General features: G+C 40.5%; 1 protein-coding gene across 3 annotated transcripts in view; it reads left to right on the plus strand.

Annotated features, from left to right (window-relative positions):
• Positions 1-17,619, plus strand: part of TGFBR3 (transforming growth factor beta receptor 3) — a 109,976-nt gene that overhangs the window by 44,936 nt on the left and 47,421 nt on the right. For all 3 annotated transcript variants that reach the window (XM_054165158.1, XM_054165160.1, XM_054165159.1), the window contains exon 4: positions 16,755-16,892. In XM_054165158.1, the coding sequence (XP_054021133.1) occupies positions 16,755-16,892 (138 nt within the window). The remainder of the gene's footprint in view (positions 1-16,754; positions 16,893-17,619) is intronic.

A 17,619-nucleotide genomic window follows, 5' to 3' on the forward strand; every position in this document is an offset into this window, starting at 1 on the left:
GTTTCTAACCTGCCCTGTGCTAGATGCCACTAAATTACACGTTCCTGACTTGCAGGGAGAAGAGTAAACTTCCTTTAGCAAATTCCTAGGACAGCTCATGCATTAAACATACTTGTGCAGTTATCCTGGTTCTCATAAATATGAAACATACATTTATACATTAATTTAAGTCACTTGGACACTGGTGTAGAATACACAAACAACAAGCATTCACTGATTTTAAACAAAGGAGGGGAGGCTGATGTGGGGAGAGGGCATGGCAGGGGCATGTGTTCCTCCCGTAACATATGCAGGCTTTTCTGCAAAGATTACTAAGGTTTGAGTGCTCTTTTCTTCCTTGTAAACTGTGGGGAGGGGCAGGAGGAGGTGGACTGGAAATGCTTGAGATTATGTTTTCTGAACAAACTTGAAGGTTAAGGTTGAAATCTGGTAAGTATAAGAACATCCCGTAAAATGCTGCAATCATATCTGGGATCTTCAAGGAATTTCTTTGTATTTTATTTCATTAATCCCTGTTGGGGTCTCATTTGTTGAGACTGTGAAGACCCTTTCTCAAGTAAGGACCCCAAAGGTTTCAGTCTTTTGAAGGTACTTCTAAGAAGTGTCTTTTATCACAATTCATGTTGGCCCTGCTTTATCATAGGAAATAGAATACGGGTGCATGTAATAGCCACAAATGTTTATATTGAACTTGGCATGAAAAATGCAAGCCTTTTTTGTTTGTTTTATTTGATCAAATATTCCTGGGGAAGTGAGTGCATGTGTGCATTTCTGTACTGATCTGGGTCTCAGCTGAAAGCCACGAACTACTGAACTCTTACAATAACTTTCTCTTTGGCTTTGGGTATCTTCACTGCTTCATTTTCCCAGTTTTTAGAAAGGAGATATTTGCTTGTTCTCATGGAGCTGCTTATTCTGAGAAACAGTTGGTTTTTGGGGAGCCGTGTGGACACTCTGGGGTTTTGCACCAAGAAAACGTGCATAGAAAAACGTAAAAATTATTTTCAGATGAAAGACACTCCTCTGGATCTATTTTTAAGTCCTAAATTAATGGAGGATTCTTTTATTATACCTGTTGTTTGAATTTCTCTCAGCTGCTTCAGGCATGCAGCCACAATTGAAACAGCTAAATGGGGAGCACGGGCATATTAGAATTAGTCTCATGTGAATACTTAGGATTGAATACATATGAATACATGGAATCAAGAGTTCCTGGCAGTGGATTCACTATTGTTTGCATTGACATCCTCATCCTCAATAGCTTTAAGATGTTATGCCTGATACAGATGTTCAACATGTGTTCTGTGAAATGAAGGCAAGAAAATCAAGGACTCCTTTATAATTTTGAGTAACGTCACTGAGGCTGTAATAATTGGACAGACTTTTCCCCCTCTGTTTCATCAGTGTTACTTGGCAACAATTCCATAATAAAAAATATTTTCCTTTGAGAGAAAACCTGATACTAAAATGCCTGTTAGTTCCTGTGGAACAGTCTAATAGCCAGATATTTACTAGTGATGCAGCTCAGGCTCCTGAGCCAACCCACCTGAAAGTGATAAAATGATGGGCAAAATTATTCAAGTCAAATATTTATGTATTTTTCTGAAGAAAATTCTCTACATTGTAAAAATGGGACAGGAAGCCTGGAAGAGTCAGATGATAATGTGTTTCTCCATCCTGACATTTGCAGTGTATCCTGAAGTCAGGATAATTCTTGTGTGGCAAAATATTTTTCTATTTTAGGACAGTCATTATCTATGCAGTCCTAAACTCGTGCTCAAATAAGGGGCTCAAGAATGAAGAGTTTGCTACTTCTGTGAGATTAAGCTTTTGGGTAAGACCACAGATTTAACTGACATTAATACTAAGTCTGCACTGCTAGATTGCTTGGTTGTACAAATTTGATGATTCTGGTGAGCTGACCAGAATATGTGGTGCAGAATTAGGCTGGGCAACAAAGAACGTGTTGCTTGGTTTGCCGGACTGCATTACGTCTGCCATTTGCTCATTTACTGTGGTACAGTGGAAAGCCTATGCTGCAGCAGGCTATCTTTGGTACTTCTGGTAGGCCAAAGGCCTCTGTTTTGAAGAAAAATGGTTGCCTGTCCCTGTGCCTCTGCAAGGTGCAGATGGTATCTGAGCATTGCAAAGGTATTTTTCTGTTCTTGCTTTCTACTTTCTGACCACTTTTGCCAAGCAGCAGTAATGACCATATAGCAGCAGAGTTGCAAGTGGCAAAGCAAGTATATGCAGGGGTTTTAAACCAAGAGTGGCATGAACTAACACAGTGAGATGGCTTGAGAGAAGAGTGGTGCAGGTTGCCCAGTCTGTCTGGAGAAGGAGATGGAAGTAGTGGAGATGCTTAACCTTTCTGGGGATGGAGAAGTATGAGCTAAAGACTTCACATGAGAGGACTGCCTGGTAACTTGGTGGCAAAGGATCTCATTCTGAATGTGAGAAGGTAAACCCTAAAAAGAAGACTACAGTGTAGGAGAAGTTTGAAAGTCTGGGATGATTTCATTCAGCTTCACGAATCAGCCAACAAGGGTGTGTCTCTCAGAAAGGTTGTCTTTGTCACCTGGAGTCTTACACCCTAAGTCACGTAGCCAGCTGCCTCAGTGTTTAGCTGACAGACCCCAGAGTGGTTTGGAAAGCAACTTTTGCTGTTTGGCCACAAGAATTTCAGTGGGGCTGTAGGTCTTTCGTGGTCCTATATTACCAAGAAGTGGTGTTTACCTTGGTACTGCATTTTTTTTATGTGAGCTGCTGTGGACTTTTTTTAGGATACCATGTGGGTGGGTATGTACAGTATTCTACAATGCTTGGTTGGCTTCAATCTTACATGCAGGCTGGCTCTCTAGTTATGTTGAGCCCATCAAGATCAACTGTGTTACCATGCCTTCATGATCTATGGCTCACGAATTTGTGCAGAGACAACTTTACTATTTCAAGGAGGACCTTTGCAGTAGCAGTGGAAAATTAGTTTGGTGACCTGCAAAACTCTGTTGACTACAGCTTTTTATCATAGTTTCCTTTCATCGTGTTTTGCATATCATTTGTAAGAGCCAGGGAAAGATCCCACATCAGAGGATCGATGTTTCCACCAGTGCTCTGTGCGGTTTCAGAGTCAAGTTGTAAGTGGCATTGTGGTGGATGCACTCCAGAAATGCCTTCTATTTGTTGCTTGGAAAGCTGTAATCCCTCATCAGGTGCAGGTCTTTGTCCTGGGTGTTTTCCAAAGCTTGCCCACACCCAGTTGTTGTTGCGCTGGCTCACGAGGGTCATTTCACAGGCTGCTGTTACTTCCTTTCCCCACTGCCTTGCCCAAGAGCCCTTTCTGGGATGCTGGAGTATCAGAAGTGAAGCACGATAGACCTTTTTAAGCCTTCAAGAAACTGTCAGTGTGCTCCACAGAAATTGCTATTGTTCAATGTATACTAAAATGGCACTCAGTGTCTTAAGTGACGAGACTGATGAACACTACATGGCCACATATGTAAAAACCAAGCCAACAGCCACCTCAGCCTCCATTTCTTAAAGAGCCTTTACAGCTCTGTTCCCCCTCTTCTTCTTGTTAGTGCTTTGAAGCATCTGTGCTTTCGTAAAATCCAGCCTTTTCTAACGTGTTGGATTTATTTTTTTTTTCATCTTGTTTACTCTGGACTGCAGTCTTTGGGTTGTTTTTAGCCAGCTCAGGATTTGCTGGTCATTGAATTTGGCAACTGTTTCAAGTTCTGCCTACCAGAACTGTCAGAGGAAGTCGTGTCAGCCAGAGGAGCCTGTTTGTGCAGAGCCTGTTGGCTTGCAGGAGCATGGCTTGATGCATGTCTACCCTTAGAGGCAGCAGTGACTTCTCATGACTTGGAAAGTGCTGTGTAAACCCTCACTATTTGCTGGTTTTAGAAACAGGTTTGTTTGCTGTGTGCAGGAAGTCAGAGCTGCTCTCAGTTTGAGAGCTCCGTGGAATGATGTTTGAAGCTGTGCCAAGGCCCACCACAAAAGGCTCAAGGGTTCAAAAGGGAAAACATTAAAATGACTTTTCTGATCACTCTTTTTTTTTTTTTGGTTTGCTGACTGCTATTTAAAATGGAAGCTGAAAATTGGACTCATGTTTTCATCTGCTACAAGTGCCCATAGTTAGTGATGTGTTATTGCAGGACAGTAGAGAGCAACTGAGCTGCTGCTGCTGTCTTTACAAGATGGACTCTTCTTCCTCCCATCCTGCTCATGTGTGTGTAAGCACACTGTGCACATATGCTTATGGGTTTTTTTAGGTAGATAATGTGTTTGGATTTGATCATAAACTCTGTTTCTCATTCTTGGTCTCCAGTTCCTTTCTCAAAACTGCTGTCTGACGTGGCTTGGAGTATTTATAAATTACTACTTTATCTATAGTAACTTTCCTCAAGAAAAGATAAATAAGCGATGACATTTCCAGGAGTTTGTTACATCACAAACTGCATAGGCAGGTTACAGTCTGTCTTTGGACTCATACATGCAGTGGAGCAGTACTTGTAATGAGTGGTCACGTTCGTGGTTGAACCAAAAAGCTGGAATTAATGAACTCTTTTCTCCTTCATCCTCCTAGCATTGGGGAGAATTTCCAACATAAATTGTGTGGAGGTTGCAATGCCTGACAGTCATGTTTCTGTATCAGCTGAATAAGTAGAACCTTGCAGTGGCAAGATACGAGAAAAGGAACAAATCACACACACAGAATCACAGAGTGTGGTAGGGGTTGGAAGAGACCTCTGAAGATCTTCTAGTCCAACCTCCCTTCTAGAGTAAATCACCAAGTGACATATCCAGATCAGTTCTGAATGCCTCCAGAGATGGAGACTCCACAACGTCTCTGGGCTTTTTATATAGATCATAGACACATACTCAAGTTTGTGTTCTGGAAGAATCTCTTATTTTCCCTTTGAAACAAACAGAGTACTTCTACAACAGTAAAACCTACTTAAATTGAAAATAAAATATTTTTGCACAGTGTTGCAAAAATAGCACTACTGTGAGATATCTGAAACTTAAATGGCTTGAGAACATTTGAAGGAATTACAGGCAATTTATAGCTGATAGTCTGTGTAACAACTACCCTGGCAGTTTATAGTACAGAAATATTCTAATCATGATTGGAGCACATGATGGTGGCAATATATAGTGTTGCTAGAGGAGAGGTAATATTGATGATGACCTAAATCTCATTGTAGAATTACACAGGTTTAGGTTAAAATCTGTCACTTTCTTGGAGATAATGGACATTCTGTAACCCTGAAGACTAGTTGAAGTCTACTGTTTGACAGTTGAGATGAACAATGATCTTGCTGTGTCTTCTGTCAGAACCTGGTAGAGATGAGATAGTCCTAACACAGAGTCTCTGAAACCATGCTTGGATTCATAGCGAGCTATGACTAATGAGACCTGTTGAGGGGCAAGATGTATCAATGCTGTAGTGGTACATTAATGCAGCAGGCAGTGGATACCTGTGTTTACCTGGAAAAGCATGTGTAGACTTGCTTAGAATGCTCCAGATACGTTTAGGGAAAATGGTCCTAGCAGAAGTTTGTCATCTTTCTTTTATCTCTCAGTTTAAGAAGCATTTTCTTTGGGACAGGACCTGCTTTTCTGCAAGTACTTGTATATCCTCCAGCATAATAGCAATCTTGCCCTGCATTTGTGTTTTCAAGGTGTTAAGCAGTATGTTGCACATCTGATAATAGTTTAGGGATGGAAGAAGGGAAGAGGAGTGTTGATGTGGCACTGGAGCCATGGTTCAGTTGTCAGGTGGTGTTGGGTAATAGGTTGGACTTGATGATCTCTGAGGTCTTTTCCAACCTGATTCTATTCTGTGTGATAAAACTTTGCTTGCAGTCCATCTGATTCATCCAAGAAAAGCTTACATCTGCAATATGTACAGGTAAGGGCAGAAGAGAATATTTGTCTGGAAAAATGTTTTTGCATGTCTTATGCATTAATTGATAAACTAAAACTTAGTCTGATGTGGTACCTTTTGTGGATACGCCACTTAAATAATGGTGGGGCAGCTTACAGGAATGGATCCTGGGGCCTTAAACAGATCTAAAGGCAGCAAGAAATTTTCCCACAAAATGTATAAAAGGAGGACTTTCCCCTAAGGATTCATTGTACAGCACATCAACAGTACTGACATCATCTGACAAATGCAAAACTGAGTGAAACATCATGTTTCTTGTTCTCAAGTGCTGGGAAGCATGAGTGCTTTGTGGAGGGGTGGACGGCACAAATGGTTTCACTTAATCTTTGGTCACAGGAGAAATGAGCAAAGTAGTCTCAGCCTTGCACTGGTGGGCATGGGCTTTCCGTTGAATGAACTGTAGGGCTGGTTGCTGTGGGCAGCTCTTGTTCTGCAGGTGCCCAAAGTGGGAGCAGCATGTAAAGATTACATTTGCTTTCAGAGCTGAGCAGAGGGGCTTATGCAGAGATTTTGCCTTCTATATTGCAGACAAATCTTATTTTTCAGGAGAACTATGTTTCACTGAACTGTGAGAACCATATAGTGCATGAAATAACACTAAAAATGTAAAAACTGGATTGAAATATGTACATAGGGAACACCAGATCTTGTACTACTCAGATAAAGCTAAAGTAGGCAGTTACATTGTGTGTATGATCTGTATGTAAATACATAGAATACATAGAATAAACCAGGTTGGAAGAGGCCTTCAAGATTATTGCGTCCAACCTATCAACCAATCCAACCCACCTAAACAACTAACCCATGGCACCAAGCACCCCATCAAGTCTCCTCCTGAACACCTTCAATGATGGTGACTCCACCACCTCCCCAGGCAGCCCATTCCAATGGGCAATCACTCTCTCTGTATAGAACTCCTTCATTTATCAGTAAACTCTTTGGGTTGTAACTTTTAAGATGATTGACACAGAGCTAACTCTATCAGTGTGAGTATGACTTACACTAATATAATTATTATTCTTTGTGTTCTGAAATAGTTGTCCTTGAATAAAACTTGATTTTTCTTTTCACTTTCACTGCAGAAGTAATCCACTTTCTAGACTTCATTAACTGTCTTGCCCATTTGACAAGTTATTTCTCTTGGGAATAGCTTTGGTCCTAAATTTTTGATTACTTAGGTATTTGCACAAAGGATTAACATCTAGCATGACATGATTGTGTTTGACAGCTCCAGCTTAAAATGACAACTTTGGAACACCAAAAGTTAATTGGCTGCGTTTTGGTCTGAAGATAATTTATGTGACTAAGGTGTGGGCAGAAATAGTCCAATGTTTTTGTGAAGTTAGAAGCAGTATTTTGTAGTGTCGCCTTATGTCAGAATGTTCTGACTCTGTGGGAACTAAGGGACAATTCAGTCTCTGCATTTCCAGTAAAAGCATACCAACATAGTTTGCCTGCTCTTACGCTTTTGAGGAGAAAGTATCATTGGTGTGCAGTCAAACAGAAGTTATGAACCAGATACAAACAAGACACAAAATGCCAGATACTGAGAACCATGTTTAGTGTCCTACAGTTTGCCACTGTACTATATGGTATTTGTCTCACACATGGTATGTGATAACATTACAGTACTGAATTTAACCTGAAAATTGTCTGGAGCAGCTGGATTACTAATACACATGAGGAGATCTAACTGTGCTTCAATCCCATCCTTTTATACACAGATCTACACCTTATCTTGGCCATTTAATATTTAGAGCTAGGAAGGTACCAGGTCTTATACTGGAGGGAGAATTACAGGCAATACTTACCTAAAAGCTTGCAGCGTATTCATTTGTTCTAATGGAGTCTTCCATTAAGCTGTCAGATACAACTGCTGTGGATGGGCAGGTCAGTTTTCAAACTAGTTCTGAGGGTAGACCTTTAGATGTTGTTAAAGAAGGTGTGTCCATTTGGGTGTCTTGCTTTGCCCTGAGTGTAGCAGGCACCAAATGCAGGAATGATGCTCCAACCCCACGAAAGGCGAAGGGAGCTTTGCTTAGTTCTCCCCTTGAACACATGTGTTAAGGCTGCCATTTCTTCTCCAAATCATGACTAATGCATCTTCATGTTCAAGTGGCTTTCTGGGAACATGAATACTACAAAATAGTATATTACTGGATGTTGGCAGACACATCCATGTGGTGAAGGATTCAAATCTCTTGATTTGCAAGTTCTTCGGAGAGGGAACTGCCTGTGTCTAGCACAGCCCACCCTGACCTTTAACCTGTGATGCAACAGAAATATAGAGAAGAAAGGTGGAGGGGGGAGGGAAATGTCAAATACCTTTCAGTCGAAGGTTTCCAACAGTACTTTTTAATGAAGAGTGTGCAATGAGCTGTAGATCATAGCTGGGTAGTCCTTATCAGCATGTCTGTTCCCTTGCCTTCTTGATGGAGCCCAGTTTTTCAGCCTGGGTGGTAGAGCATAAGGGTCAGCAGATTGTGCAATAGTATTCCTTTTTTATAAGGTAATATATGGGACCACATCAGTCTCTGGCTTATAGCCAGTAGCTTCAGTGGAATTATGCCAGGGATGAATCTTTCCCATGATTTGCATTACTGAGCTGTAACTACTGTTTAGCCAGTCTCGTGAGTGTGGGCGAGAAGGCCCAGGCAATGCCAATCCATTTGCAAATGTGTATTTAGGATAAAGTAAGCAAAGGACTGATTTTTAGAATTAGAGTGTTACCTGAGCCTTGTAAATAAACTTCATTCCTCCACATGCCTGGTAAAAGCTACCAGGGATTCAGACCAGTTCCCTGAGGACTGAGTTGTGCCTCTTTCTGACAGTAATGCAAAAAAGAAAAGGCTTTCCCTCCCCATGTCTGCCTTATGGACTGCAGCCCTCCTGCCCTCTCCTAACGAGATAAATCCCTGTCCCATCAGCATCCTTTAATGCTGGTTATGGCAGAGAGAAGGAAGCATGGTGTGTGTCTGACAAGGGCTGTGATGATGACTGAGCTTCAAGTTCTGCTGGCGGGGAAAGAATAACTGAGTGTGAGTGCTTGTTTTTAATGGCATTGTAATTTTCCTGGGAGTGTTCGTTTCTGTGGTGCTGTGCTGAAGATCTTTTGTCTCATTGTTGTCATGAGTTTGCAAAAAGTAGCTGGTTGCCCTGTATGATTGAGAGTCTGCACTGGAGAGCCTTCCCAGAAAGGAAGTGATGGCATTTTACATGCCTTATAGGAACTTGCTTATACAATGTGTAAGAGTGCAAATATGTAACTCTTCCAGCAAAATTACCTTCAAGCAGTAACAGCATGTGAACATATTTTGCTTTCTTGGAAAAATCAGCAAAATCTCTCAGAACCTCTTGGCTTCTGAAAGCTGGACATTGTGATCTACTATGGCTGTCTTGCTATCAAATCTGTAATTCAATATTCAGTGAGCACAGCACAAATACAGAGGGGAACCTTGAAGTGTTCCGTTTTGAATTTGTAGTCCTTGCCTAAAGAATACACTTGTTCTTTGCTTTCATCTCCAAAATTGAAAAATTGGACTGGAGATATTTCCTAAAGCAACTGATAAATACTCTTGGAAAGTAGTGCAGCAGTAGATTGCACCACTTAAAGTGGATTAATGAATTAATCCATGGATTAATCCTCAATGGTTTTCTTTTCTAGCAAATGTATCAACATTATATTTTTCAAGTTTCTTCATACTAGTTTCTTGGTTATGATACCAGAATAACCTGTGTCCTGTAAGTATCATATTAACAAAAAGAGTGCAAACACTTAGTGAATGCAGTGATGGGTTTAACTTTTCAAATCTCTGCTCTAAATTTTGCCTGCTTTGTACTACTTAATCTTCACAGCTGAATGATTGTAAGATGTCATAAATCCATCTTTTAGCATCCCTTGTAAGTCAAAAAGTATTCTTATGGTCTGAGAGTTAAATTTAATTTTTTATCTTCTCTTTCTCTTTCTCTCTCCTAGCCTGGGCAGTGTAATCCAATGTAACACAGCATATTCTGTCCTGGTTTATTAGCACAAATTCATAATGGCTGGTTTTGGAAAATGTGCTATGAGTTTATCTGAAGCCTTTCACACTGGAATAGTTAAGTCAGCCTTACAAATCCTTGGCACTTGACTTTCATCTGTTTAGAACAAAACACAGAGTCTGTGATGTGATGCCTTGAAGTCAGCAAAACAAAATGGTACTTTAACAGCAGTGTTTACTTTGATCCGTTTTCAGCATTTGTGCCCTTGCCTTTCACGTAGTACAAATTGCTTTACCAGAGTAACGGGGCAGGAGCCTGTAGACTGTTTTTGTAGTTGGTTTCTGTGGTGATACTCAGCCTTCCATGAAACTGATCTCCAGGGACAGAGAAGCCTTTGCAGTCGTCTTAATCTTGCTGCTGCTAGAGACCTTAAAGGAACTCTTTGCAGACTGTACAGGAGTAGTGACCAGTGTGAATATATGCAAATACAGCTAGCTAGGTAAATGCCAGTGTAAATTTGATAGACACGGCACCAGTGAAATATGGTATATTATTTTAGTCTCTATTTTATTGTTGTACAGTTTTTATAACATGCCCACAAATGCATTCAAGTAAAAATGACAGAACTTCTGTGGTTCTCGTGCTACTCACACTTATATGCTTTGTTGGGATGCATTTTAAAAAAGAATTTGTAGGCTGTGTTGTAAAACTTTCAGAATACCTTTAATTTTCACCTGTAACCAAGTTATGTATACATGTATACTTGGTGGAGTGTGTGCCACAGGGCCAGCACAGAGAGAAGTTTGCTCAGCTGCTAAAGCTGAAGCTTTGCTGAGAGGACCATTGCTGACACGCATTTCCAGAAGGTCTGGCCCAATGAAATTGCTGGCTATGCAACAACTCAGTGATCAAATGAGCCCTTCACTAGGACTGAAGGATGTGTTGGACCACACTGACTTATTTTCCTGTGCTGTTGTTATGCTTGGAAATCTACTTGGTTAATGTGCTGTGTCTTAATATGTTTTTAAAATAACATGGGCAGAGCAATAGTAGCTGCTTGTTAAATGGACTAGGCAACTTAAAAGTCCTTCAGTCTATTTAGTTTAGTTTCTGGTTTAGTTTTATTTTGGTATTGTTTGACCAAATTGCTCATACAGCTGTGTCAGATGCAGAAGACTGACTGAGGTACACAGAGCAGTACAGAGAGGTGTCGCAGAGAAGTACAAAATAGGTATACTTCATTAGCTTGTTTGAATATATAAGAATAGATGGAGAGCATCACTTTTTACATACCTCTTTAAGAAAACAAAACAAGAAACAGCAACTTGTGTGAGAAACAATTTTAGCACAGAGTTCAGAATTTCATACCATATCTTTATATCTAGCTTTACTGCTTTCTGATGGAGTTTCTGGGCAATGTTTCCTGTAAGTATTTTATAATATGGATTCTGCCAGTGAAAATACAAAAAGGAAGGGAAGATTTCTAGCTATCTCAGAATCACAGAATGTTAGGGATTGGAAGGGACATCCAGAGATCATTGGGTCCAAACTCCCCTGTCAAGGCAGGATCATCTAGGGTTTGAAAGTCCCCAGAGAGATTCTCTTGTTCCGGAGCTTGTTCCAACGCTCCGTCACCCTCACATTAAAGTTTCTTCTCATGTCAAGGTGGAACTTCCTGTGTTCTAGCTTCTACTATTAATTAGAAACATGCTGTTAGGTGGTGGTTTGAAGTGATCCAGTACTTTTCTGTTAATTTGTCAAGTGTTTAGAAGGTGCTATGACTGTCTAAACGTTTGAGAAAGGGTATGCTGTGAAGACCTTGTGAACTAAGATAGGACAGAAAGGTGACAAGGGGAAGAGGAGCATCACTTGAGATTCAGCCTTAACTAGAGCCACAGCTGGGACACTAGCAGAAGTGACATTTTGGTGAGAGAATGCTGTGGGTGGAGGCAGCCAAGCTAGAAGTTAGCAAAGAGACAAGAATGAGTGTAGCAGCAGGAAACTTAATAAGCCAGAGCTAAAGAGAGGGATAGTGTCATGCTGGTGGTGCCAGTATGGCTGAAGTGTGGAACTGTTTCTTGTGTCAGCATCATAAACTTGTAGCACTTCAGAGTCCTACTCAGCCTTTCAGTCTCTAAAGCACTAGTGAAGAGGCATTTAGGTACCTCTGGTGCATGATTTTATTGCTTTGTAAGAAAACATAACTCCGGAACAACCTCATTATATGTAAGAGGTTAGGCAGCTTACACTACCTCACTGCTCCTCATCAGCACTAGCTATGAAAAAGATGATGACCAAATATGATGACCAAGATGGTCCTAAGCAGGTTTTGAGCAGCTCTGTGGAGTTTCTTTCAGCCTGGAAAACCAAGTTGGTGCTGCAAGGGCTCCTTTAAGCCAAGAAATGTAAATGACAGGGAATATGTATGCCATGGAATGTAGTGACAGAGGCTGCTGCAAAAACACGCTCATGTTTACTATTTTCTTTTCCAAGTTTAGCACTAGAAATATAAATTCCATGTTATGTGTTTTGTTGCTGTCTTACTCGTGAGCAGGCTGAGGAGTGCAGTGATGCAAAATTACATTTATTCTGAACATTTTCACAGGAACACTTCCTTTACTTATGAAAAGTGAATTGATTTTGTGTTAAAGTCCTGTAGCTTTTCTTAGTAATCAGCCTGTGCTTTTAAGGCAGAAATGGGGAAATTCCATTATGTGATTAACTTATCCTCCAGTTCCACCAAAGGCATGGATAGGTAAATCACCATTTCTGAATACAGCCTAAACTTGGTCGACTGTTTCCATGTATGTATGGAAATAATAATTTTTGTTTGTATTCCATACATATTTAATTGCCAAAGCCTGGAGGAATAGAAACTATAAAATCTATTAGAAGATCCAGTTGCAAAGAGCCTCTGATTTTTTCACTAAGGTAGTATGATTGCTTTGTGTGCCCTCTCATGTGACCAAACCAACAGGCAGGAATCTTCATGAAGACTAAAACATCTGTCTTGTCTGATAGATGTTGGCTTTGAATAAACTTGTCTGAGATCAGTTGAAACAGATACTTCTCCATTTCTTTATTACCCAAAGGACTTGGCCTAGCTGTTTCTGAGATTGTTTTCAGAGTGTGTTTTCTCTCTTGCATGATTTGCAGTGTGCCCTGGCAGCCAAGAGGGCCAATGGCATCCTGGCCTGCATCAGAACACCAGGAGCAGGGAGGTCATTCTGCCCCTGTACACTGCACTGGTTAGGCTGCACCTCGAGTACTGTGTTCAGTTCTGGGCCCCTCAGTTTAGGAAGGATGTGGACTTGCTGGAGCGTGTCCAGAGAAGGGCAACAAAGTTGGTGAGGGGCTTGCAACACAAGCCCTATGAGGAGAGGCTGAGGGAGCTGGGGTTGCTTAGCCTGGAGAAGAGGAGACTCAGTGATGACCTTATTGCTCTCTACAACTACCTTAAGGGAGGTTGTAGACAGGCGGATGTTGGTCTCTTCTCCCGGGCAACCAGCACCAGAACAAGAGGACACAGTCTCAGGCTGTGCCAGGGGAGGTTTAGGCTGGAGGTTAGGAGGAAGTTTTACACAGAGAGAGTGATTGCCCATTGGAATGGGCTGCCTGAGGAGGTGGTGGGGTCACCATTACTGGAGGTGTTCAGGAGGAGACTTGATAGGGCACTTGGTGCCATGGTTTTGTTGATTAGGTGGTGTTGGATGATAGGTTGGACACAATGATCTTGAAGGTCTCTTCCAACCTGGTTTATTCTATTCTATTCTATTCTATTTCTGGTAGTTTTTAAAACCAGAAGTTTTAAATAGCATTAAAAAAAAAAAAAAGTCTAATTAGAGCTGCTTCTTTGAGTTGATTTGACATCCTGATAAAAATACAACCAGGATGCAAACCCAGGGTGAGTGCCCCCATTGGCCAGCATGAGAGGATTGTTACAGTTTTTCTATTCTTGGTTATTCGAGTGCACAAACCTGTATTATAGTTCATTTCATTGATACATACATCAGCCTTTACTTCCTTCAGGATCAGAAGAAACCAGTTATCATTTGGTATGAAAATATGCTACGTATGATAGAGCGGATCTGTTTAATATTTTGGTATAGTAGATTTTCTCTTTGACACTTTGAAGTTTAGAGAGTTTAAAATTGAATGCACTTTATGACATTCGGAGCTAAAAAAATCAGAATAAAATTTAGCAATCATATTTGCCAGATCAAGACTGAGAAAAGATACAATAGCTACTTTGGTAAACTTAGATTACAGTGTTTTGATTGCTTTTTAAGAAAAACAAAACAGAACAAAGTAATTATATTTAATAGTTTAGACAGCTTATTACTAATTAGCTGTGATTATGGCTGTAAACCCATAAGAATTAGTGAAAGCTGTTTAATTGCCATGAATTTAATAGTAGTTCTAAACACCTTTTTGTTTCCACTCTCACTTCTCCATTCCTAGGCAGAATAACAAAATGGGTGCCCTGCAAAACAAGTAATTTTATCTTTTCTTTTATTTTAATAGAACTCATAGAATGGTTTAGGTTATAAAGGACCATAAAGTCATCTAGTTCCACCTTCCACTAGACCAGGTTGCTCAGGGTCTCATCCAACCTGGCCTTGAACACCTCCAGGTAGGGGGCATTTAAGACCTCCCTGGGTATCCTGTTCCGGTGTCTCACCACCTTCACTGTAAAGAATTTATTCTTCATACCTTGGCTAAATTTCCCCTCATTAAGCTTAAAGCCATTCCCTTTCATCTTATTTCTACACTTGCAAAGTCCCTTCACAGCTTTCTTGTAGGCTTCCTTAAGGTACCAGAAGGCGGCTATAAGGTCTCCCTGGAGCCTTCTTTTCTCTGTGCTGAACAGCCCTGAATCTTGTCACCTGTCCCTGTAGGTGAGATTTTCCAGTCCTCTGATCATCTTTCTGGCCCTCCTGTGGACCCAGTCCAGCGGTTTGTCCCTTTTATGCTGGGAGCACCAGACCTGCACAAGTCTCACAAGAGCTCTAACACCCTGCAGTTTCTTTAAATGATGTGTTTTATTCTTTGGAGGCAGAACATGGAGACAGACATAGTCCCCAGAAGATATGGTAATCTATGATGCTTAATATTTCCTTTTGGAAATGTGTAAATACAGGAAAGCCTGCTGCCAGGAGAGGCCAGGTAGTGGGAGGTGGTAGTCTCTGCCAGGCAGAGGCAGCACTGCCCTGGGCTGCTGGTTGTTGGTGTGCTTGTTCTTTAGACTGCTTTGGGTTTAGCACAAATATGGAATTATTCTTTCAATATCAGTTATTAAGCAAGCTTTAATCAAGCATATCAGACATGAAGATAGAGCTGTCCTCGGTTCCCCTAGAGGTGTGTTCATGGAATTTGACATCTGTTTCACTGTGGGGACCTGAGATGTGCTTATTCAAGTGACTTGAGAATCTCAAATTCTGCACATAAGCACCTGTGTACCAGTTAGTGTGGTAACACAGCTGGCTCTTTGATGGCTCTTTCATGAGTTCTTAAGTAGCAGGAAAAAAGATGTTTCTGCTATCTTCCATGTGTCTTTCAGACCTTTGGAAAGATTTTCAACAGCAAGAGGCACCCCATATTCATTTTGGTCTCTAGCTTTTATCTAGTTAGCTTGTCAGATGGATCCGCATTTACTTGAACTGATACCACCATATAAGAATAATGCAATAGAATATATGTAGTGGCTTCTGTGTCAGATTTTCTTTCAGATTTCCTAGCAGGACAAAACACATTTTGGATGTTCATTCCTGTGTGCCACCGCTCAAACTGATGGTTGTATTCATCTTTTGCTCCCTCTATACAGAAAGAACTGTGATTTTCAGGGAATCCACCTGCTACCCACTGTTGTGAGACATCAGCTTCTCTGCCTAGTCTGTGTAATAAATCTCTCCATCGTACACTAAAGCTTTTTTCCTATGAAGCAGGATGAAAAATCAAGCCAAATGCTGATTGCTTTAAAACATTTACTAGATACTGCAAACCCACTGTGATTCCAATTGCAGGTTGTTATATACTAAAACCTGGCAGGCTTTTTGTCATGCATTTGGGTAGGGTTTTGCTCTATGTTTAGCCCCTTACTAGATGAGCAGCACTGTGATATGGGCATCTGGGCAGGAAGGGCTTCCAGCAACCACAAACCGGTTGCTTAAAAATCACTTCTAACAGCTTACCCCTCACCTTGGTGATGTCTGCTTTCCTGGAATCATTTTCCTCCTGGATCCTTTTAGTCTCTAAAGACAGGCATTTTCTTTCCCTAGTGTATGTTAAAATTTCTATGGGAATTCTTTCCCTAAACTAGGGTAGTGTTCTCTTGTGTTTCTGAATTTGTTCCTTCTGGGTTTGTTTGTTTTATTTGTTTTGCAGGTTAGATTTATGACCTAATAGCATCAGCAGATGAGGTTTGTAGTCTTAGCCAGCTTTGTAGCCTACTATCTGGAAGCCAGAAATAGGAGTTTGATTTGCAGTTCTTTTTATCTCCTTGTTCTCCAACTTTCAGCTTAGTAGTTTGACCTTTTGCATAAGCTATTTTTCATCAGTATTTGCCAAAGTTTTCTTGAACACTTTAGCAGGGCTTTGCAAGCATAGAGTACAAATATTAACTGTTTCTTTCTCTATATTATCTGTGTTCCTTTGACTTTTATTTAATTACTATTTTTAGTCTATAATTTTTGAGTCAAGAGGCCTGAATGCTGAAATCCATACTGTATATATAAAAATGACCTTTGAGTCATTGTTTCAAATTCCACTTTAGTTTGAAACTGAAAAGGAAGTAGTAATATATTTCTGTGTTTCTCTGTAGGTGACACTACATTTGAACCCAATTTCATCGGTGCATATTCACCAGAAGCCTCTCGTGTTTATTCTCAACTCTCCTTTGCCTTTGGTCTGGAAGCTAAAAACAGAAAGACTGGCACCTGGAATCCGGAGAGTTTTCTTTGTAAGTATACATAGTCCTCTGGCCTGCTTTATGTCACAGCTACTGGTTGCACAGGGTATAGAGGTAATGGCATTCATGTTGAAGGTTTTCAAACATACATTTTAAAAGAAACAAATTAGCAAAAAGTCAGGTTTTAGTCTAGGACTCTGGGGAACAGTTAGGTGGCAGGGCAAAGCAGTTTGAAAAAAGTACTGAATTACTCAGTAGGTAAATTCAAGGAAAAGAAAGTAAACCTGTGTTTTCAGAATCTGTGTGTCATGTAGTTGTTATCACTACTAGCAGCCACTAAAGCTCAAAAAGCTGTGAAGTTATAGCACATTGCCAGTCCTGATTAGAAGTATAGTGTATGAGAATGCCAAAAGCCTCAAAATAAAGGGGAAATATGGGTGAACACTAGTTGTGTGGTCTGTGACCAAAACAAAAGTCTTCATATATTGAGCTCAATATATACAATTACAGTTTATGTCTCTGATGTCTATTGAAATGACTGAGCTAAGCCTGGAATGAAGTCATTTTTATTTCTCAGACTGGAGCACTGCTTATAATGTAGGATCCAAATATTGCCTCGTATTTGTAAATCATGTCCTTGGAGTTTGCCAGGACATTCAAGTTTGCTATTTGCAGTGAAACAGACTACTTGTTTGGATTAAATTTTTAATGTGTGACATCATGTCTAATCATGAGTTGTCTTTATTGAAGTTGCAGGTTTTACTATATTCAACTTTAA

This window comes from Dryobates pubescens, chromosome 11 (genome assembly GCF_014839835.1).
Source record: "Dryobates pubescens isolate bDryPub1 chromosome 11, bDryPub1.pri, whole genome shotgun sequence".
Classification (NCBI taxonomy): domain Eukaryota; kingdom Metazoa; phylum Chordata; class Aves; order Piciformes; family Picidae; genus Dryobates; species Dryobates pubescens.